The 25,265-nt window shown below is 35.1% G+C and overlaps 1 protein-coding gene across 3 annotated transcripts in view; it reads right to left on the bottom strand.

Moving 5' to 3' along the window:
* The window catches only part of Gfrl (Glial cell line-derived neurotrophic family receptor-like), a 590,185-nt gene that overhangs the window by 472,081 nt on the left and 92,839 nt on the right, over positions 1–25,265 (bottom strand). For all 3 annotated transcript variants that reach the window (XM_067762822.1, XM_067762821.1, XM_067762823.1), the window contains one exon: positions 19,166–19,245. In XM_067762822.1, the coding sequence (XP_067618923.1) occupies positions 19,166–19,208 (43 nt within the window). In that variant the 5' untranslated portion in view covers positions 19,209–19,245. The remainder of the gene's footprint in view (positions 1–19,165; positions 19,246–25,265) is intronic.

The following is a 25,265-nucleotide window of genomic DNA, read 5'->3' as shown; positions in this document are numbered from 1 at the left end:
GTGAGCTAATTGTTTATAGGAGGTACGAATGGGTGTTGTTTGGCCTTTGGTCATAATTCTTAAAAGGAGCTGTCAACTAAGACGCTTTATAAGATCACGGGTTCGAATCGAGCTCAAGGCCTAACAATAATTTTTTATACTCAGTTGAGCAGAGCTCACAGGGTATATTAAGTTTGATTGGATAACGGTTGTTTGTACAGGTATAAAAGAATCGAGATAGATATAGACTTCCATACATCAAAATCATGAGGATCGAAAAAAAATTTGATTGAGCCATGTCCGTCCGTCCGTCCGTCCGTCCGTTAACACGATAACTTGAGTAAATTTTGAGGTATCTTGATGAAATTTGGTATGTAGGTTTCTGAGTACTCATCTCAGATCGCTATTTAAAATGAACGATATCGGACTATAACCACGCCCACTTTTTCGATATCGAAAATTTCGAAAAATCGAAAAAGTGCAATAATTCATTATCAAAGACAGATAAAGCGATGAAATTTGGTAGGTGAGTTGAACTTATGACTCAGAATAGAAAATCAGTAAAATTTTGGACAATGGGGGTGGCACCGTCCACTTTTAAAAGAAGGTAATTAAAATTTTGCAAGCTGTAATTTGGCAGTCGTTGAAGATATCATGATGAAATTTGGCAGGAACGTTACTCCTATTACCATATGTACGCCTAATAAAAATTAGGAAAATCGAAGAAGGACCACGCCCACTTTTAAAAAAAATTTTTTTTTAAGTAAAATTTTAACAAAAAATTTAATATCTTTACAGTATATAAGTAAATTATGTCAACATTCAACTCCAGTAATGATATGGTGCATCAAAATACAAAAATAAAAGAAAATTTCAAAATGGGCGTGGCTCCGCGCTTTTTCATTTAATTTGTCTAGGATACTTTTAATGCCATAAGTCGAACAAACATTTAACAATCCTTTTGAAATTTGGTAGGGCCATAGATTTTATGACGTTAACTGTTTTCTGTGAAAATGGGCGAAATCGGTTGAAGCCACGCCACGTTTTTATACACAGTCGTCCGTCTGTCCTTCCGCATGGCCGTTAACACGATAACTAGAGCAAAAATCTACATATCTTTACTGAACTTAGTTCACGTACTTATCTGAATGCACTTTATCTTGGTACAAAAAAATAATGAAATCCGACTATGACCACGCCCACTTTTTCGAGTTCGAAAATTACGAAAAACGATAAAAATGCCATAATTCTATACCAAATACGAAAAAAGGGATGAAACATGGTATTTGGATTGGTTTATTGACGCAAAATATAACTTTAGAAAAAAACTTTGTAAAATGGGTGTAACACCTACCATATTAACTAGAATGAAATGAAAGAGTTCTGCAGGGCGAAATAAAAAACCCTTGAAATCTTGGCAGGAATACTGTTCGTGGTACTATATATATAAATAAATTAGCGGTATCCAACAGATGATGTTCTGGGTCACCCTGGTCCACATTTTGGTCGATATCTGGAAAACGCCTTGACATATAAAACTACCACCACTCCCTTTTAAAAGCCTCATTAATACCTTTAATTTGATACCCATATCGTACAAACACATTCTAGAGTCACCCCTGGTCCACCTTTATGGCGATATCTCGAAAAGGCGTCCACCTATGGAACTAAGCCCCACACACTTTTAAAATACTCATTAACACCTTTCATTTGATACCCATATCGTACAAACATATTCTAGAGTCACCCCTGGTCCACCTTTATGGCGATATCTCGAAAAGGCGTCCACCTATGGAACTAAGCCCCACACACTTTTAAAATACTCATTAACACCTTTCATTTGATACCCATATCGTACAAACATATTCTAGAGTCACCCCCGGTCCACCTTTATGGCGATATCTCGAAAAGGCGTCCACCTATGGAACTAAGCCCCACACACTTTTAAAATACTCATTAACACCTTTCATTTGATACCCATATCGTACAAACACATTCTAGAGTCACCCCTGGTCCACCTTTATGGCGATATCTCGAAAAGGCGTCCACCTATGGAACTAAGCCCCACACACTTTTAAAATACTCATTAACACCTTTCATTTGATACCCATATCGTACAAACATATTCTAGAGTCACCCCTGGTCCAACTTTATGGCGATATCTGGAAAAGGCGTCCACCTATAGAACTAAGCCCCTCGCCCTTGTAAAATACTGATTAAAATCTTTCGTTTGATACCCATATTGTACAAACACACTCTATAGTCACCCCTGGTCCTCCTTTATGGCGATATCTCGAAAACGCGTCCACCTTTAGAAGTAAGGCCCACTCCCTTTTAAAATACTCATTAAAACCTTTCGTTTGATACCCATATTGTGCAAACACATTCTAGAGTCACCCCTGGTCCACCTTTATGGCGATATCTCGAAAAGGCGTCCGCCTATAGAACTAAGGCCCACTCTCTTTTGAAATACTCACTAACACCTGTCGTTTGATACCCATATTGTACAAACGCATTCTAGAGTCACCCCTGGTCCACCTTTATGCCGATATGTCGAAAAGGCGTCCACCTATAGAACTAAGCCCCACGCCCTTTTAAAATACTCATTAAAACCTTTCGTTTGATACCCATATTGTGCAAACACATTCTAGAGTCACCCCTGGTCCACCTTTATGGCGATATCTCGAAAAGGAGTCCACCTATAGAACTAAGCCCCACGCCCTTTTAAGGTACTCATTAACACATTTCGTTTGATACCCATATTGTGCAAACACATTCTAGAGTCACCCCTGGTCCACCTTTATGCCGATATCTCGAAAAGGCGACCACCTATACAACTAACACCACTCCCTTTTCAAATACTCATTAAAACCTTTCGTTTGATACCCGTATTGTGCAAACACATTCTAGAGTCACCCCTGGTCCACCTTTATGGCGATATCTCGAAAAGGCGTCCACCTATAGAACTAAGCCCCACGCCCTTTTAAAATACTCATTAAAACCTTTCGTTTGATACCCATATTGTGCCAACACATTCTAGAGCCACCCCTGGTCCACCGTTATGGCGATATCTCGAAAAGGCGTCCATCTATAGAACTAAGGCCCACTCCCTTTTAAAATACTCATTAAAACCTTTCGTTTGATACCCATATTGTACAAACACATTCTAGAGTCACCCCTGGTCCACCGTTATGGCGATATCTCGAAAAGGTGTCCACCTATAGAACTAAGGCCCACTCTCTTTTAAAATACTCATTAAAACATTTCGTTTGATACCCATATTGTGCAAACACATTCTAGAGTCACCCCTGGTCCACCGTTATGGCGATATCTCGAAAAGGCGTCCACCTATAGAACTAAGGCCCGCTCCCTTTTAAAATACTCATTAAAACCTTTCGTTTGATACCCATATTATGCAAACACATTCTAGAGTCACCCCTGGTCCACCTTTATGGCGATATCTCGAAAAGGCGTCCACCTATAGAACTAAGCCCCACGCCCTTTTAAAATGCTCATTAACACATTTCGTTTGATACCCATATTGTGCAAACACATTCTAGAGTCACCCCTGGTCCACCTTTATGGCGATATCTCGAAAAGGCGTTCACCTATAGAACTAAGCCCCACGCCCTTTTAAAATACTCATTAACACATTTCGTTTGATACCCATAATGTGCAAACACATTCTAGAGACACCCCTGGTCCACCTTTATGGCGATATCTCGAAAAGGAGTCCACCTATAGAACTAAGCCCCACGCCCTTTTAAGGTACTCATTAACACATTTCGTTTGATACCCATATTGTGCAAACACATTCTAGAGTCACCCCTGGTCCACCTTTATGCCGATATCTCGAAAAGGCGACCACCTATACAACTAACACCACTCCCTTTTAAAATACTCATTAAAACCTTTCGTTTGATACCCATATTATGCAAACACATTCTAGAGTCACCCCTGGTCCACCTTTATGGCGATATCTCGAAAAGGCGTCCACCTATAGAACTAAGCCCCACGCCCTTTTAAAATGCTCATTAACACATTTCGTTTGATACCCATATTGTGCAAACACATTCTAGAGTCACCCCTGGTCCACCTTTATGGCGATATCTCGAAAAGGCGTTCACCTATAGAACTAAGCCCCACGCCCTTTTAAAATACTCATTAACACATTTCGTTTGATACCCATAATGTGCAAACACATTCTAGAGTCACCCCTGGTCCACCTTTATGGCGATATCTCGAAAAGGCGTCCACCTATAGAACTAAGCCCCACGCCCTTTTAAAACACTCATTAACACATTTCGTTTGATACCCATATTGTGCAAACACATTCTAGAGTCACCCCTGGTCCACCTTTATGACGATATCTCGAAAAGGCGTCCACCTACGTCATTTGATAGACATGTGATACAAACACATTCCAGGGTTACCCTCGGTTCATTTTCCTACATGGTTATTTTCCCTTATGTTGTCTCCAAAGCTCTCAACTGAGTACGTAATGTTCGGTTACACCCGAATTTAACCTTCCTTACTTGTTATCATTATTATTGTTATGATAATTTTTTCTTAATTGAAAAAATTTTTAAATTAGAATAGAAGAAAAAAAAATTTAGACAACTGCCAAAGCTCGTTGTATAGATCCATTTCGGGAGATGCTAAATTCCTTCATCGGCAACATTTAGGCGCCGCTGCTATAACCATTCAGCCATCACAGCCGTTTTTTGTTTGTCTCAATTAATCCTACTTCTATTCTGGTTCGTGCCAATTGATATTCACAACACTGCGGCATCTGTTGCAGAATAGCTGTGAAAATTGGACTTGCTGTCAATGCTGCCATAGTGTCATATTTTATTGACACTTTTTTCCCCGTTCTCTGGGATGTATTAATAATGATAAAAAATTATTGTTAGGCCATGAGCTCGAATCGAACCCGCGATCTTGCAAATCAGTAGGCCGATATAAGACGCTTTAGGTTTTTATATTTGTAGATTTTTCCCTTATTGACAGGAAACACGGCGGACGGGGCTATGTCACTCTCTACAGCGCTTTTAATTGTCCAATTACACTTTGAGTAAAATTTTACATTTTGAAAGTTATTACAGTAGACAACAAGTACAAAACGATAAAAGTAAAAATCCTTTTGCCATAATAAATGTAATATTAACTTACATGTATACGTAAATCCGCCCCTCTACGCTACCAAGGTGGAATGACCACAGCTAGGTTAGTGTGTGGAATCACATATTATGTTCAATGAAATAATCGATTTTTCTTTTCACACACGACGTTCCGCTTCATTAACAAAAATCTGGTGTCCAACAAACCTATTGTAAGGGAAGTAGGCGATAACGAGACTAACTTTAGAGCTATGTTATTGAAAATGTATGGATACAGTTAGAAGCCCAATGAGTGCATTCCAGCAGAAAAATTTCAACATCGATTGGAAACTGCATCCTTTTTCCCAAAAAAATGTGTAAATACAGTTCATATCACAAGGTATCCCCGCAACTGTTCAAAGTAAGCCACCGAGTCTTTGGGGTATCTTCTTGTTGTGGCAAAAATACGGCATAGAATCACTACATTTTAAGTGAACTTAAGCTAATGCATTCAAAAACGCAAAATGATACAATCTAAAAAAGATTTCAAATTCGTCCCGAAATTAAATATTTTCAAATAGTTCCGAAAATTGTCCACAAATTATGTCGAAATAGTCCAGATTTAATTTGAAAACATTCAAGAAACTATCCAGTATCAGTTGCGATAAAAATCCCAAAATTGCCCTTAGAATAATCTTTAGACTACCTTCAAATAATTCAAATATAACTACGGAATGATTGTAGAATAATGTTAAGAAAAAATAAAATGATCCCAAAACTATTCAAAAACAGACCTTAAATGATGCCGAAAAATTCCAGCAAATATATAGTTCTGAAATTGTTACGAAATTATTCCATAATTATTCCCCAATTAAAAATAATAATAATTTAAACAATCTCAAAATGAGTCTTATATACTCACGAAAGAGTCCAGCATATAGTTCCAAATATATTCTCAAGTATAACTCGAAATAATCTTAAATTTATCTCAAAGTTACGACCTCTAAGTATTTTATAATAGTCCAGCAAATAGTTCTGAAGCTACTTTTATATAGTCCCCGAATAATCCTTTAATAAACCTAAAATAGATCCAAAATAATTTTAAACTTATCTCGCACTAATCCCATATTTATCTCAAAATAATGACTGCAACAACTTTAACGTATTTTACAGTACTCCCGAAATGATCCGGGAACAGTCCAAAAAATAGTTCAGAAATTATTAAAAAAAGTCGCGCTATAATCCCAAAATATATCCAAAATATCACCGAATAAATATTGAAATAATTTTAAAGTTGCCTCAAGTTAATTCCAAATCTATCTTCAAGTTATGCCTGCACCAACTTGACAGTATTTTGTAATGGTCCCGAAAAATTCCAGCAAATAGTTGCAAAATTATTACGTAATAGTTCCGCAATGCTGCTAAAATAAATCCAATACAATTTTAAAATGATTTTAACATAGACCCGAAATGATTCCGGAAAAGTCCAGCAAATAATTTTGAAATTATTCTGTGAAATTTCTGGAACAATCCTTAAATACATTCAAAACAGTGCCGAACAATCAATTCAAATTTATCCCCTAAACCCAAATATGTAATAATCCTATATTACCAATAGAAAATGCTCGCATAAATGTCACAAGAAAAAATTTAAATTTAGGTACATTCGAATATTGAGTACAAAAACAACAAGTAAAGGTGTCTAAGTTCGGGTGTAACCGAACATTGTATACTCAGCGTGAGCTTCAATTGTACATTTCATTTCAGATGAATTACTTTTCTGCATAACACGTGGCACCGCCCGTTTAAAAAAAATGTCTCCCCATTTCCTCTTGCAATAAAACTTGATAAGTGAAATATCATTGATTTTTTGTTAAGTTATAACTTATTATTCTAGTCTACGACCCTTTTAAACTTGTTTTATATTTAAGTTGCCGTGGTCTTTAACCGGTCCCGACCATTTTTACTAGAAATATGTTCTGCTATAAGGAAAATATGTGTGCACATTTTCATTACGATATGTAAATTTTTCTTCGAGTTATAGCTCCCGAATAATAGAAAATTGCTTAGTCAAAAAAGGGGCGGTGCCACAACCATTTTCAAAAATTTTTGTGTTTTCCAATTTATTTATTTTTTTATTTATTTATTTATTTATTTGTTTACTCCCTTAGCACATTAAGACGCTGAGTATTTTTTTGTACGTTTTACATATAAATTACAGAGCTTACTGATATTAGAATATGAAATAACTTAAATTAGAAGAAACCTCACGGACGAGGCAAACCGGGATGTAAGAGACATCCCTATGAAAATTATTTGCAACTGCCGCCTTAAAGCATCTATCTGATTTAGTACATTTAATTCACATTGGCAATGAGTTCCATAGTCGCACAGCACTAACAAAGAACAGCCTAGACGCCGGTATGGATAAAAATCATGGTACTACAATAGTATTAGTACGGGAAGATGTTACAAAGCTGAGTTTTTCATAAAGATAGCCGGGTTTCTGGTACCTAATAAGTTTAAATAAAAAAATTACGTTCCTCGTCTGAAGGTAATTTTCCAAGCTCCTTCCAGGAATATTTTTTGTGTAGATGGAGATGTGATCAAACTTTCTCTTACCGTATATGAACCTCGCAGCATTATTCAGAGCTAGGTTTAATTTCCTATTGGATTCTGAGCCGAGATCTCCATATACTAGTTCAAAATAGGTGATTTGTGGGACAACGAAAGCGTTTACTAGTTCAATTTTTGTGTTAACTGGAAGATAAGAACAGCCAAGCCACAATCTCCTAAGAATATAATATATTTTCGAGACAGCAAAATTAATGTGGTTTATGCAAGTAAGCCGGGAGTTCATCCTAAACCCAAGAGTAGTCACAGCCGAATAGATGACAATTCATTTAAGTCATATTATAATTCAATTTAGAAAGTAAAATTCTATTGGCACAAAGTTATTTTTCGCTAAGATATAGCTTATTATTTTCGTCAACGACCCCTTCAAAATCTTTTATATAAAAGTGGGCGTGGTTTTTAACCGGTCTCGTCCATTTTCCCTAGAAATATTTCCTGCTATAGGGAAAATTTGTGTACCCAATTTTATTACGATCCGTTAATTTTTCTTCGGAGTATGGCTCCCGAAACATAGAAAATTGCTTAGTCATAAAAGGGGCGGAGCCACGCCCATTTTTTTAAATATGAAGATTTTCCCATTTATTGTTATAAATCAACTTGGGAAATGAAATACTATTGATATAACGCTCTTTTTTGCAAAGATATAGCTTATTTTATTCGTCCACGACCCTTTTTAAAATCTTTTATATAAAAGTGGGCGTGGTCCTTAACCGATTTTGTTAATTTTTCTTGAAATCATTCCTTATAGTAAAGGCAACCTCTCTGCCGAATTTTGTTACGATAGGTTTAACGATTTTTGATTTATGATTAATAATATTTGTAAAATTGATATTATCATAAGTGGGCGGTGCCACGCCCATTTTGAAAAATTTTTCGAAATTTTTAACAAGAGTCACAATATCAGTCCACATATCAAATTTCAATATTATAGGTGTATTATTTACTAAATTATCAGGTTTTTTGTGTTTTCCAAAATTTTATATTTATAAAATGGGCATGGTTATCATCCGATTTCGCTCATTTTCAATACCAATCTATTCTGGGTCCAGATAAGCTAGTGTAACAAGTTTGGTGACGATATTTCAATATTTACTCAAGTTATCGTGCTAACGGACGGACGGACATGGCTCAATAAAATTTTTTTTCGATATTGATGATTTTGATATTTGGAAGTCTATAGCAATCTCGATTCCTTTATACGTGTACAACCAACCTTTATCCAATCAGCGTTAATATACTCTGTGTGCAAAACACGCTGAGTATAAAAACGTTTAAACAGCAATATATCGGCACTCTGATGTTTGGGAATATACCTAGCCTTTTGTAGCAATATATTACATATATGTCAAAAGCAGTGTGCAAAATGAGGACGTCCAAGAAGCTCGATATAGTTTCACAAAATAGATACTTGTATCAACCAAAATCAACAGATACTTCACGAAAAAAGTTATCGCTTGCACTCCATTTATGCAAGATCTCTATATTTGGACTCGCACTCTGTTTTATCCGAATGGTGGAATTAAATTGTTTTTACCTGTAATTGTCTATGGCACTCATCGCTGTAGATAAATAAAAAAATTTTCAGTTTATCCTATTAATCCAAGAAACAATATGCAAATGGGGCGCCTCTTTGATTACAAATAAGCAGCAATTGAATAATTTAATAACTTTTATTGATAAAATACAATCGCTTATTCAAATAATGTATTCCCCAAATCTTTAAACAACAATAACTTATGACAATGTCAAATGTTTAAGGCTTGCTGCAGGCAACTTAAAGTATTTAAACAAATTTCCCTCATGTAATGCATAATTCAAATTAAAACATTTTCCCCATCTGCAAATAAAATCGCAGGCAATGACAGCAGCTGCCTAAAATATTTAGTAAGGATGTATCATTTATAAGAGCAAAGCAGTAATTGCCACCCTTCCCTTAACATCAATTTAGGCATTGTTTTGTGCGTAAATATTTAAGACTTAAGGCCCAAAAGTCGTAAGGCCGTACAATTACTTTGCAAGAACTGAACGGCTGTCGGTCTTAAATTTACAGTAAAAGATTTTTTCGCATTGTTTGTGAGTCATGTTATTTTGACTTTGGTTTGTTGGTTTTTTCGTTTTATTTAAATACCGCCACCACTTTTAATCGACATGGCGCTCATTTAGGCTATTAAATGATATAAATTCTGTTTATAGCAAACAAAATGATCGTACGGCGCCTTTGCAAATGGAGAAATAATGGGAAAGAAGGTTATTATTAAGAAGACGTAGGCAATGTTGTTGTTTGCTGTTTAAATGTTGCGTTAAGAAGATTAGTTAATTTAATCAAACAAATTTTCCAAAATTTGCTAGTAGAAAGGGTGTATGGGCCTCTGTATTATGATTTTAGTAGGCGTTTTTCTTCAGTGTTGTAAGCACCACTTGTAATTATTTGTTTTAAAAGATTATCTCAAGTGTTGAATTTTAATAGGCAATTGAATCAAGATAACCGCAAGTATATTCTTCAAACATGTTTACTTAATTAGGTCATTTATTTGTATTAAAAAATGATTTTCAATAATTGTGGTTAGATATGAAAAGAAATTTAGCACAGTTGAAAAAGAGAAGGAAGTTTATCCAGACATAAGCAATATTTCAAATATTTCAATTCTTTGGTGAAACTTGAAATTATTGCTTTTGATGGTGCCAATGGTATGAAAGACAGGAAGTTAAATGATATCATTGTTCAGATATGAAAATAGTGCAGCGTATAAAAGTCTAGACTGGCTACGTCATGTTATAAGAAAAACTTCAGATCCGTGAAGTATTCCTATCGACAACTTCGACACTGATTTAAATGGCCTAACATTATTGGTCAAGTTTAATATTCCTAGCATAATATCGACAAAAAATATTAGCTTGTTTCTGTTTCCAGGAGATGTAATTCAAACTTTTCATGGGGTTCCAGTACAATTTACAGCTTCTGTAATACAATTTTCTTCCTGACCTTTGGTGGCGAAACTTGTTTTATATTAGGCAGTCGAGTTTGTGGGGACCCCAAATTTCTAACCGAGGAGCAGGTTGAATGACCTAGACGGTTAAACGTAGTCATATTAAATTGTTCCAGGTATAGTCCGGCTAGTGCCTTAATGGTGCTATTTTCCGAAACGTACTGTACCCATATCAGGCACAGGAACATCAACATCGATGAAACCGCTCAAAAATATGGCCTGAACGCTACAATATGAAGAAGAAGAGGACTGGGTTGCAGAAAGAAGGCCCTTGCACACTATTAACTTGTGCTTTAAATTTCATCAAAATCATTAGTTCTTCTTCCAGCTTAAATCGGATAATAAAACAGGTGCGCAGGGACAACGAAGCCAACCCAACGTTTTCTATCCTATAGGCCTTATGCTTTTAATTGGTGTATTATTTGTACTTAAGCAAATTGGCGCAAATTGAAAAAAATGTCCACGATATATACATATATCACTTAAGGTCAAATGAAACTTTTATCAATTTTCGTTTCGAATACAACTTTCTTTTTCAAATTAAGTGACATCTTTATCAAATCAAATGAAATTGTTTCCATTTCAACTTTATCTTATGTGATCTTCAAGTTATTTTGAGTCCTGTTCATGCGCTTTATTGTGTTTTTCATTCCTATTAATTATTTTTTTATTTTTGCCATGTTTTTGATGGGCAGCGGTCGGTCATGCAAAGAGTTCTATATCTGCTCAGCTACAGAAGAGATAATATCAGCTGAGTGTAATATTTGAATTAACTACTAAGAGAGGTGAGAATGGTTTTTTTATAGAAAATGTGTTTGAGTGAGATTCATAAACTTGAAGAGGATCCTTAGGTTCAAAATTCGTTCTACATTGTTTCAGAAGAAGAGGTTTAAAGTGTTTCGTAAGTCTATTGAACTTTGTTTTCACTCCTAAAAACAATTGTGCCAATAAAAGTGATAGCTTTATATATTCACTTTTGACCCTATCTCGTCTGCCGATTCATAACCTATTTCAGAATTCTGAGTTAGCGCGTTTTTGAAACGAATTCTGGGATGGAGCGGTTTTGAATAAAATATTCTTAGATAGACCGTTTTCGAACTGGCGATATGGGGTGATTTTCCACTCATTGGTTAATGTATAAATTAATTAGGGTGGGTCGATTAAAAAAAAATCATTTTGGTATAGGAAAAATGTTATTCACAACATCAAAAAAGGTAGCCTGTAAAAGTTCAAGCTTCGGGTTTAATTTTAAGAGATCTTCATAGCAACTTTCACTTTTTTAAGAATCGACCTATGATGTAAGTAACTGTTCAGCAATACAAATTCTTATAGGAAAATAAGGGATCTTCAACAAAAAATCTGAGATTATATTGTGCCCCATTTACTAGTTCAAAGTTAATTGCACGCGCCCAGTGCTTTTATTTATTTGCTGAACCCACCCTAGATTTATCAGGAATGTTATGACTAGTACCTAGGACCTACCTAATTATTTTCTAGCTTTTAGTATTATTACTACTTAATGTACGTATTTTTCAATAAAACCGTTTAATTAAAAATTTTTTAAAATTATTTTATTTCCAAGTTTTCAGTTTTTATTTAATTTCCTATTATTTCTCAGCCTATTTAGTTCATTTCTTGCCTCATTATTACAAGGACCCTTTCCTGACAATTGTTACAACTCCTAAAAACATAATCCTTCCAAAGATTTTACTCGACTCAGCGCCACGTGCGGGTAATGTTTTTCATAGAGCGATTTCTATTTCCGTATGAAATGTGCCCTCAAAATACGAGATAAATCGGACCACATACACGATTTTTGAATATCTCGATCCTTGCGAGACCTGGCGGCGATTTATTTCATAGGTCGCTTTCTATTCCTGTATGTAATATGTGTTCCAAATATGAGGCAAATCGGACCAAAAATACCATTTTTTGAAATATATCGCTCCATGCGCAACCTAGCGGAGCTTCTTATACCCAGCTGTACTTGTACACAGGGTATTATAACTTTGATTGGATAACGGTTGGTTATACTGGTATAAAGGAATCGAGATATATATAGACTGCCATATATCAAAATTATCAGTACCGAAAAAAGATTTGATTGAGCCATGTCCGTCCGTATGTCCGTTAACACAATAACTTTAGTAAATATTGATATATCTTCACTAAATTTGGTATACGAGCTTATCTGGACCCAGAATAGATTTCCATTGAAAATGAGCGAAATCCGACGATAACCACGCCCAATTTTTATATATATAACGTTTTCAAGGTTCGATTCGAGCTCAAGGCCAGAACAATAATTATAATAAATGGTTAGCGCAGCATGCCTAAAGCGTACTGATGATGAAGGCTTAGCACCCTTCGAAATGGATCTATCTGCGCAGCTATGGCAGGTTGTCTGAAAAATTTTATACTTACTATTCAAAAAACAAAATACAATTTTTCAAATTTAGAAAAATTAAAAAATAACAATAATTATCATTAGAAAAAAAATTATTGTTCTGGCCTTGAGCTCGAATCGAACCTTGAATCATTTATCAATAGGCCGATAAAAACAAAAACAAATATATAACGTATTGGAAAACACAAAAAATCTGATTATTTAGTAAATAATACACGTAGAATGTTGAAATTTGACATGTGGACTGCTATTGAAACTCTTGATAAAAATTTTAAAATCTTTTTTAAAACGGGCCTGGCACCGCCCACTTGTGATAAAATCAATTTTACAAATATTATTAATCATAAATCAAAAATCGTTAAACCTATCGTAACAAAATTCGGCAGAGAGGTTGCCAATACTATAAGGAATGGCTAGAAGAAAAATTAACGAAATCGGTTAAGGACCACGCCCACTTTTATATAAAAGATTTTTAAGAGAGTCGTGGACGAATAAGACAAGTTTTATCTTTGCAAAAAAGAGCTTTGTATCAATGGTATTTCATTTCCCAAGTCGATTTATAACAATAAATAAGAAAAAATTCAAATTTAAAAAATGGGCGTGGCACCGCCCCTTTTATGACTAAGCAATTTTCTATGTTTGTAGCTTCAGCAAGAATATATTTTTATTACACATTTTTCGCTAATTTTTGTCCATTTATGTAAAGGAAATTCTTGAATTTTTTTTATTTTCTCCTTTTGTTCCTTTGTCACGCTGCAGCGCGCTGTCTTAACCTACCTGTGAAGTTTCACATTTGCAGCTCAATGAGAGGTTACTTAAAAATCGATACCAAAATTCTACATATTTCAAATGCTCATCAAATTGTTTCGATCCGTGCGCCACCTAACGGAATTCTTTTTCTCATTGAAGTTTCACGAAATGAAAAGTTACTTAAAAATCGATCTGAAAATTCCAAATTTTTATCTAACGCGGCGGACCCGTGCGCATCTTGCGCAATCAATATACAAGTCTCTTATAAAATATCAACAGAAATCAGCTGTTCTTTCAATCAGTTAACACTTAGAGCTTGCGCTTGCATCTAGCGTATGGTAGCAACTGCCGGTAACGCAGTGCACATATTCACAATAGTGCCATAGTACAAATAGATTTCTTTGTGTGCTCACAATCGGTTATTTTTTACAAATTATTTTAATAAAATATAGCTAAACAAAAGCACTAGAACCAAAATTGCCCAAAGCTCGCTAATAGCCCGAATCTCCATCTTTACAACCAAAACTTTTTTATAGATTTGGATTCCAAGCAAAAGCAAAAAGGGACCCCAAAATTAAAACAGCAATTAGAAATAATATATATGATTATTGTGATCCATGTTCCCCTTGTATTTTTGTCATTTTCATGTTACATGCATTAATGTATTTTTTCTTAATTGAAAACATTTTTTAATTAAAATTAAAGAAACACAAAATATTTTAGACAACTGCCATAGCTCGTTTTGTCTTGCTTCTAATTTAGTAAAAAATTTGTTTAAATTAAGAAAAATAATATCAAAGCTATAACAATTACAGAAAATAAATTACTGCTAAGGCCTTGGGATCGATTCAAACCCGCGATCATATAATTAATTTAGTTTCAATAATGCGCTCAACCTGTTGCACAGTAATTCCTCTTAATATCAAATGACTCATTATGTAGCTGCTAAAAGTCTCAAATAAACCCCCAATAAGACATTTTGTCGGCCGCCGTAGTGTGATGGTAGCGTGCTCCGCCTACCATACCGAAGATCCTGGTTTCAGGCCCCGGGCAAGACAACATTAAAAATTTTAGAAACAAGTTTTTTCAATTAGAAGAAAATTTGTCTAAGCGGGGTTGCCCCTCAGCAGTGTTTGGCAAGCACTACGAGTGTATTTCTGGCATTAAAAGCTCTCAGTGAAAGCTTATCTGCCTTGCAGATGCTGTTCGGAGTCGGCATAAAACAAGTAGGATCTGTCATGCCAATTTTTAGGATAAATTAAAAGGAGCACGATTCAAATTGGAAGAGAAGCTCGGTTTTTTGATCAGACTTGTTTTAACCTTTCGACAGACCCAAACCACCGTCCACCGTTTCATAAGAGTCTCGATTGTATGGGTCGGTACGATTATATGATTATGTGCATCTCTAATATATATGCATACCTATATAAATATATAATTTCTGTAAATGAGTATTTGTACTACTTGCAAATACGTACTCGTATGCCATCTACTGAGGTAATCCATATGAATGCATATGATATCAATCAAACATCCAACAACAATTAATCACTAGTAACTGGTGCATTATTGTTTTTCATTATTTAGAGTTTTTCTGTTTCGTGAACTTTTATTGTTTACGCCTTTTTCTCCGCTACCTCCAAATTAAGCCACAACATATTCGTACAAAGTACTCAAAACTTTTTCCATTAACCACATGCTGACAGATATTACTCTTAATACTCGAAAACTATTTATTACCATTCCAGCCAAACCACACATATATTTGTGTTGGAATTGATTTCTCGAATTAATCTTAATTGACCGAAAATCCGCTTGCGGTTGCGTGAGAATGCGTTGAGGTTGGGAGCGCTAGATTTTGATTTTAATAAACAAAGTCTGTAAATACTTTTGCTAGCTGGTTGGTTGGTAACTAAGTTCGGTACGAGTTATTTACTTCGTTAACAAAGTACTCATATTAAGAAAGATTTTAGCTTAAGGAAATTGAAAAAAGTTTTGCGAAGGAAAATTTGATTTATGTTTTGTGATAATCACACAGTAGATATGCTGTACATTTTGTTTCTTTCACAGTAGCGTTTGGAGTTATGTGGATAGATCGAACATGACATTTTAGTATAGGCACAGTTGAGCTGATCGGCCCATGAAGACGTCACTTATACTGAATGAGTCTGTAGTACTACTAGAAGTTTTTTTAACGACTAAACTGAAAAACCCTATCAAAAACTAGGACCTATGTTGTAAAATAGCTCCGTCCTCTAGGCAAATATCAGAAACTTTCTAGGACCTAGGCCACTTGCTGCTTCTAGACCTGAATACCGTATCTCTCCTAATCAATCCTTTCCTCCTCCAACCCGCACTTCTTACATCCGCTATCACTGACTAATGTTAAAGCATGTAACGCCAGAAGGCAGTGTCTAGTCGGAATATTCGTCATGAGTATACAGTCCTGTCTTTGTAATAACATCAATAACTTTATTAGCCTAAGGTTGTAAAAGCTGCACATGATCTTCGACACTTTGCAGCCCCGCACTTGGGTCCACGCCATTCCCGATTGGTCTACCATGTGCACTCGCCAATCTGAGCTCTTAATAAACAACATTTAAATGCCAGTTATTAAAGGAATAATTATTGTAAGGCAGTTTCTGCTTGCTTGCGACAAGTACTACGTCATCTGCTTACGGAGTGAGTTTAACGGGTCCTAAATCGAACCACCTGTGCAGTTGGTTGATGACCAGTGTCTTCAGCAGATGTGATAATATCCCACCCTTTGTGCCCTCATAAAGCCGCCTCTATGAAGCAATCTTACTGCAGTTTAGCATGCAGGCGATCTAGCTGGTAAGGAGAGTAGGTTTTATCCATGTTGAACTTTATACATATATCTATAGCAAAGGTTTTGAGATAAACATATTAAACTATTTTTGGCTGTATCTTTTGGAATAAATATGACCAATTTTCCCGCCTTTGGTAGGAAAACTATACGAGCCACTCTCCCAGAATGTAGCACAAGATTTAGTCTTGTATTAATTTAAAATTTGTAGCATGGGAGGAATATACCATTTGGGCCCGGCGATAGAGACTCACCCCTATCATTAGTATCACCTACTCCCTACGCATTGTGGTGCTCATTGGAATACGCAGTTATAACTAACCGCCCTTGGCGCCTTTCTTCTTCCAAAACCAAACGAATCCGGCGGTGACTCGAACACCCCTTTGGTGCCTCCGTAGTATGGGCCATATAGTAGGACTCGAAACTAAGTGCTTATTTATTCCTCTGCTCGATTTTGAGCACTGCGATGTCCGCAGTACTGTAGTGAGGCGTTCCTGCTTCCTTACCACGATTTCAGCTTTCACCCTTCCATATGGACCCTTTCATAGCAAACGCCAACTGCGTGTGCGCTGAGCCCAACAACTTTTAGACTCGACGAGAGCTATCGTTCCAGTGAAACGAGTTCTCCTCAAGTGTTAGGAGGAGTTCCCTCAACGCTACTTTACTGTATTGCAGCCTTATCTGTAAAACTCATTGCACTATTGCGATTTTTGTCATCCTCCAACACCACTGCTGCTACAACTACGTCCTCCTCTTTCCCTTTTGATTCAGGGCTTTCAAGTACCTGAACCTATGCCTTTTTTTGCATATTACTATTGCTATCCTAGGAATTCTCTCCCTGCGGCGTAAATGTTGCTTTCGAGGTTCCTCTGTAAGACTCACAGCATCACGTACTGTTTGTCGCCCTCTAATAACTTCCTCATCAATTCTATCGCGTCCTCCTCCTGTCCTTTTTTTAAAGCTTTCAGGGGCTTTTCAACTGTGATCGACTCTAGCGTTGTACGATTTGTATCCTTGAAATTTATTTTCCTGGATCGCAGATAAGTTTTGCCTGAGCTATTATTACCCAAGCTGCTCTACAATATATTCCCCGCCTCATTGTATATTGTGCATACCCTCCTCAGTAGACCGAGATACTTTAAGTATCTTCCAATCGTGTGTCGGTATATTCGGGTGCGGAAGGCGCAACGTATCCTTCGATTTCATCACGCATACCATCCGTACTTTAACTTTTGATATTATGGGGATCTGCAATTACTTTCCGAGGCAGCGAATAAATCCCCTGGCTGTTATTTCTTGATCACCGATATCCCGCCGCTCTCCTAACAGCATAACGGCGTGGACCTAAACCGCTCAAACATATAGACGGAAGCTATGTAGTTGAGGTTAACCCTCCAACCACCGGCAAAGCAATCACCTTAATGTGGACACCCTTTTGTTTGAATCGTATAATTTCTACGGTGGAGGTGTGATGAATGCAAGAAATACTGATTGAGTATACAAATCTAATTTGGTTTCACTACAACTGTGTTACACTGTAATTAAATGCAGATTTACATTACCAAGCTTTTTAACATTAGCTCGTGCTTCGATTTGATTTAGACAATAGGTGATGTATAACAAAATGTATAGACTCACCACTTTTTTATACCACGAAAGATATATCATAGCAAAAGTTTCCGAAAGCAGGAATGAATCATGAAGAATTTATCGTTATTTCCAACCCTTGGATAAAACACAATGGTATGTTACCTACAAACGTATAAGCTTGCGCGATTGTGTTCCACTATTGAAAGCCTTACACCATTATAGAAAGCCAACTGAAAGCCTGCCCCTAACAAGTGCTGAAAACGTCTTCTGAGCTTAAAGAGCTTTTTGCAATGTTTTTTGATATATTTATATAGAAATACGTACAACATCCAACTCACAAACCGTTTAACATACTTGAAAACTTTATTTAAATTTATCTGAAAGCCATTACATTACGTTATGAGCTGTTCACATGTTGGTATGAAAGTTATGTGCTTTCATACGAATACTTACATACATATGTTCTTTCTTATATACTTACATATATAGCAGAAGTTGATATAAAAGCGTTTACCTTATTGCTTTGCTGTTTGTAAAAGCTGTAAAAAGCTGCAAAAGTAATATTTTATGGTATGAATATGTAAATATTTTCTTTTTTGAGCTTTCAGCCATTCTGAATAACAGGGCTCTTAAAAGCTAAAGGATAAAGAGTTGCCAACAAAGTCTATTAAACCGTATTTTGATAAAGGGTGATTATGTTTCTTATATAAGACCTACCAATGGATACTTACTCTGAAAATATTAAAATAATTATTACTTTTTTCATTTCATTAATATTTATATGGTGCAAGTGATATTTATTTTCTTCAGTCTGAATGATAAGGAACTTTGTATTTTTATTTGTAGATGGTACTTTTTAAATAAGGAACTTTTTAATAAAATCTTTACTTACCCAAAATAAAAAATGCTAGCAGTAATACTGTTTGGCTGATCATGTTTATATTTGTTGTTAAGGTTGCAAGTTCATTTCAGCTGTAAATAGAAGACAATTGAAAATTATGTAATTTCTATAAAATATTTTAAAATTTTTTAATAGGTCATGTTTAAATAAATCAGCTTAAAAAAGTTAATGTTAACAATGAGGTGGGCCAAATTAAAAGCAATGAATTATACCTTGTATTGAAATTATCGTTCAGGATTCGATAGAGTTAGCCTGTAAAAATGCCAGCTTTTGTTTTTAGTGTCAACAGTTGCCCTATCGCGATTGCCGTTTCCCATACAAATAACATGAGACACTTATTATTTTTAATTGAAAGAGGTCAAAGCTTTGTTTTAACATATATGTATTGCTCGAAGTGTGAAAAATATATATTGATGTCGAAGGATTCACAAAACAGGGCCCGTGTAGTGTAGTATGATCACGGATGAAAACAACTTTCAATCAAACAAGTAAGGAAGGCTAAGTTCGGGTGTAACCGAACATTACATACTCAGCTGCCAAATTACAGCTTGCAAAACTTTTAAATTACCTTCCTTTAAAAGTGAATGGTGTCGCTCCCATTGTCCAAAATTTTACTAATTTTCTATTCTGCGTCATAAGGTGAACCCACCTACCAAGTTTCATCACTTTATCCGCCTTTGGTAATGAATCATCGCACTTATTCGGTTTTTCGAAATTTTCGATATCGAAAAAGTGGGCGTGGTTTTAGTCCGATTTCGTTCATTTTAAATAGCGATCTGAGATGGGTGTCAAGGGACTTACTTACCAAATTTCATTGAGATACCTCAAAATTTACTCAAGCTTTCGTGTTTACGGACGGACGGACATGGCTAAATGAATTTCTTCTATCATTTTCATTTTGATATAGATATAGAAGTCTATACTATCTCGATTAGCTTATGCTGTTACGGGGTATTGTTATGTAAACAAAATTAATATACTCTGTGAGCTCTGCGCAGCTGAGTATAAAAATGGATCAAATCAGTAAGTACACTGAAAAAAAATCTGGCAAAATCAACCAAATTACATGTCAATTCAACTGATATTTCTGTAAATTTTCATCCATTCCAAATAGCTGTTGGCATCAACTTCGCACAAATTATTATTAACCGTTTAAAAATCAGGTTTATTATTTGTTATGTTTAATAAGGTGGTAGCTGCCCTGGTAGCATGAGGGTCTAATGTGATACCACATAAAATAATGGTGATGTATGATATAGCTTGGAAAAAATCCTCCGGAAATCCAAGTGTCAAATAGAAAGTGAATCAAGGATTCCACCTCATCGTCCTCCATACAGCTGCAGCAATATGGGGTTTCCAGTATATTGACACCCACCGCATCGATTTTGATTAGACAGTTTCCTGTCAAAGCCCGAATAGCCATTTATAGGTGAGTCTTAGTGAACGCAATTGTTGCGACAGACCTCCTGCCATCCAGTTCCGGCCAGAAGGATCTTGCTACCCTGCATGAAGTGATGTTCTCTCAACGTTTTTTTAACTCACTCGAGGCCCATCTATATAGGAGCAGAAGACAGGTGGTCAGCAGAATCCCGAAATCTCCACTGGCATCTTCAGAAGCCGTTAGTATAACTTTGCAAATTTGCAGAATTATGGTTCTTAGTATCATATTTAGGAAAACTCGTTAACAACCACGTGATTCTTTTTTTGACCAATAGAACAGTCGCAATATATATATGGCACGCTAATTTATAACAAATATAGTTATGGTAGTGCAAAGTACAAAAAAAAAAATTTATTGTTTTCGTTCGCTCCTTTAAATTCAGATATTCATAAAATTGTTTATATCAAAGTCGAAAAAAGGTACTAAATTTAAATATAAAATATTGTTTATGTAACCGTAACTGTTTTATAGCTTCTTGCGGAAGACAATGTTTGCATATGTTTCAGGTTTCATATCACTTAAAGCTCTGAACAGTTCTATTTAAATGTATTCTTAATATCTATATTGGTATATTATGATCAATTACGCCCGAACTTACGCTTCCTTAATTGTTCTAATGGAAAACAGCAATATGCACATTTACCAAGTTGTTTTTATTTTGTCAGTTTTTGTTTGTATTTTTTGTGAATTCGCAGTAATGGTAATAATTAATTTTGTTTAGATAGCGTACGCATTTTTATAAATTTCCGATCAATATCTAAATTAAAAAATTTTAATTGAATTGCTGTAGTAAAAACAATAAGCTACATTCTGTGTAGTTATATTTGTAGCAATGAAATTTCTAGTTTAGCAATGAAAGTCATTTGTTATTAATTAAATATTCATATATGAATGCTTGACAAAAATATAACACTTTCACTTTTTAAACAAATATATGTATGTATTCATTAGGGCTGTGCCGTTATCCTCGCAATGTTTGATACGCACGAAAATGTTTAAAAGACGTAAAAATCTAAAAAATAAAACCGGAAAATTTGTCAAAACGTATAACATTTTCATGGTTCAATTACTAGAGGTTTGTTCTCCAAAGATGACAGAGCTTTGATACTCTCAAAGTGAAAAATCTGGACGGGTTACTTTTACGGAGTAAGGAAAACGGGGAATAATTCAATGCCCTTCAGCGAAAATTGTAGTAGAAACTTACCTTTAGTATTATATTAGTAGTGATAACAATATTGTAAATTCCAACAGGTTTTAGGGGAAATAATACATTTTCTATTAAATATTTCGCGAATTGATAAAGAGTTATGTTGGTTTGTTCATTCCTTCAGAATTTGTTTGAAGAATGGCGTACGTTAGAATCTATATATGTAAAAAGAATTGACATTTTGATTTTCACTCCATAACTCGAGAACGGCTCGACAGATTGAAATGAAATTTTTAGGAAAGATACAGGAAGGAGAGATGACGGTTAGTTGATTTTGAAATCCCATAGCGGTTTAGCCATATATATATAAAAATCAAATTCTGTGTGTGTGTGTTCGCTATGGAAACGCATTTTCCACACATCAATCATCACCAAATTTTGGTTGTGGGTTCCTTCAATCAACGGGAAGGTTTTAGGCTAAAAATAAATTCGATAAATAAAAGGGGCGTGGCACCTCCCATACAAATGGAATCTTTGGTACTGCATACCTTTGAAGGTATACATGCCAGAACATTGAAATTCAGTAAGGAGTTATTTGAGGTCAATCCTTAACACCACCAAAAAAAATATGGAATTGGGAAAAAGGGGCCATGGCACCTACCATACAAATGGAATCTTTGGTACTGCATAACTTTGAAGGTATACATGCCAGAACATTGAAATTCAGTAAGGAGTTATTTGAGGTCAATCCTTAACAACACCAAGAAAATGCGGAAATGGGAAAAAGGGGGCGTGGAACCTCCCATTCAAATGGAATCTTTGGTACTGCATAACTTTGAAGGTATACATGCCAGAACATTGAAATTCAGTAAGGAGTTATTTGAGGTCAATCCTTAACACCACCAAAAAAAATATGGAATTGGGAAAAAGGGGCCATGGAACCTACCATACAAATGGAATATATTATACTGCACATATCTGGATGTCGTAATTGTAGGATAATTAAAATTGGTAAGGAGCTATGTGACGTTAAGTCCTAAAACCTCCAGTAAAATGTGGAATGGGGAAAAACTATGGCTACCGTATTAACTTAAGTTATTTTAACACCTAAAGTTTGACTGCATTGTTTAGTTTAGCTGTTATGCCTATTGTTTAGCTTCAGTCTATCTACATCTTCTATAAAAATCAAATTCTGTGTGTGTGTTCTCTATGAAAACGTGTTTGCTATACTTGGATCATCACCAAATTTTTGGCTCGAGGTTCCTTCGATCAAGACGAAATTTCTCATATTTCAGAATTAAGAATTTGAAACTTAAATGTTTTTGCTTTTTGGCTATGCGAAAGAACTATCTTAGTTCCCAAAAATGATCATGTTAACAAAATCAATGGTCGCTTTCAAAATCAATTTTCTGGTGAAATGACGAAATATAAATCGATCGACACAGTTACAGATGAAGATAAAATTATGAATTATCCAAATAAAATTCTATACTCCTTATATCCAAAAGGAATGCCTGCGCTTATATCAACTTTGAAAATTGGCTCACCAGTCATGCTTCTTCGGAATGTAATCAAAGCAACAATCATCAGCGGTAAGAACAATACAATAATATAAAATAAGATACAAGAATAAAATGTTTTAACAGAAAATTTCACCAAATATGTGTACAAATTTCAATTCAATTTACAGAACAATTAATTAAATTATCAACAAACAAAACAGAAAAAATAACGCAACATCCATTCGATTTCGGGCGTTACAACGTGCGCCTGGTAAAGCTAGTTTTATTATAAAATACACTATCTCAAAATATGTTTCAAAAACTCCCTATCTCAACTCAATGCATTTTAACATAATGCATTTTAACATAAGAGCATTCTGAGATAAGGCGTTCTTCAATCTATTTTTTATGTAGGACGTTTTTGTGACAAAGCCTGAAATAGGACATTTTTTTAAACTATTTTGAGATATGACGATTTTGAACAGGCAGTTGGCAAGGGGTGATACTCTACCCAGCAGCCGCAAGGAGCTGACAAGAAATAAAATAATTAAAAAAAAAATGTTTAAGATAAACGGTTTTATTGAAAACAAAACTTACATGAAGTAATAATAATAGTAAAAGCTAGAAAATAATTAGAAGGTCCTAGGTACTAATCATCACACTCCTCATCAATCTAGGGCGTTGATCAGACAATTAAATAAAAGCGTTGGACGCGTGAAATTTCTTAAAATGTGATTAGGTTTCAGTTGGTCTTATATATGACTATCAATAGAAATTTACGCATCTAACGCTTTTATTGAATTGTCTGATCAACGCTCTAGATTGATGAGGAGTGTGATGACTAGTACCTAGGACCTACCTAATTACTTTCTAGCTTTTAGTATTATTATTACTTCATGTAAGTATTGTTTTCAATAAAACCGTTTAGCTTAAAATTTTTTTTTTTAATTATTTTATTTTCAAGTTTTTAGTCTTTATTTAATTGCCTATTATTTCTTGATCTATTTAGTTCATTTAGTGATTCACTACTGCAAGGACTTTCCTGACAATTTGTTACAATCTAATTCCTCAATACATAATCCTTCCAAAGACTTTACCCGACTCTGCGCAACGTATGCTTGTCCCTCCTCGAACTCCAAAATATTTTGATGTCACTTCTATCGGACTGTATGTAATATTTGTTCCAATTATGAGCCAAATCGGATTAAAAATACGATTTTTCTGAATATCTCGATACTTGCGCCACCTAGCGGCAATTTTTTCTTATTATTGCATTGTCATCGGGTTCTGAACTATATTCCAAGTTTAAAGCTTGTAGCTTATCGGGAAGTTACTTAAATTTCAATTACAAAATTCGTGCCGCCATCCAACCAGCCAGCCTGTCAAGTCAACTTAAATAAAACCGTTTAAAAACAAAAGAAAATGACTTATTGTCTTAGAACTTTACATTCCGACCTTGACTTTGACAGAAGAGTTAAGCTTTTGTGCGGTCCCTCTACAAGGGGTGTATTCACGTTTTTATTCAGAAATTCTGGAAACCTCTTTTCCGTTAAGTATTTAGGGCAGTGTTCCGGATAAACCGTTAATTTAGAATACTAGGAACACGTTCCTTTGTTACTACCTCACGAGGTCCGAATATATCAAATAAGAGTATATGTACATAATACTCCTTCTTAAATGGAGACGAATGTTCCGCAAATACCGATTGAATAAGTTAACATGCTCAATAGGGTGGAGTGATACCCTATGAATTTTTTTTCTCATGCTGTTCCTTATTTAAAATTCTTCCTCATGACACGTTGAGGTGTGATATATTTAAAATATATTGGCATTGATAACTAATAAAAAAGAGCAATTTTAAAATCGCGAATAGCCGATAGCCCCAGCAGCTAGTGCTAAATAAGCTTTAAATTTATAATTTTATTATAAGTTTAATTGTTCAAATAAATAAATAAAATCGCAGAAATAACGAATTTTCATGGAATACTCGTACCATAGACA

This window comes from Eurosta solidaginis, chromosome 1 (genome assembly GCF_040869045.1).
Source record: "Eurosta solidaginis isolate ZX-2024a chromosome 1, ASM4086904v1, whole genome shotgun sequence".
In the NCBI taxonomy this organism is placed as follows: domain Eukaryota; kingdom Metazoa; phylum Arthropoda; class Insecta; order Diptera; family Tephritidae; genus Eurosta; species Eurosta solidaginis.
The sequence above is the reverse complement of the archived record's forward strand: the minus strand, read 5'-3'. Positions and strand labels throughout refer to the sequence as shown.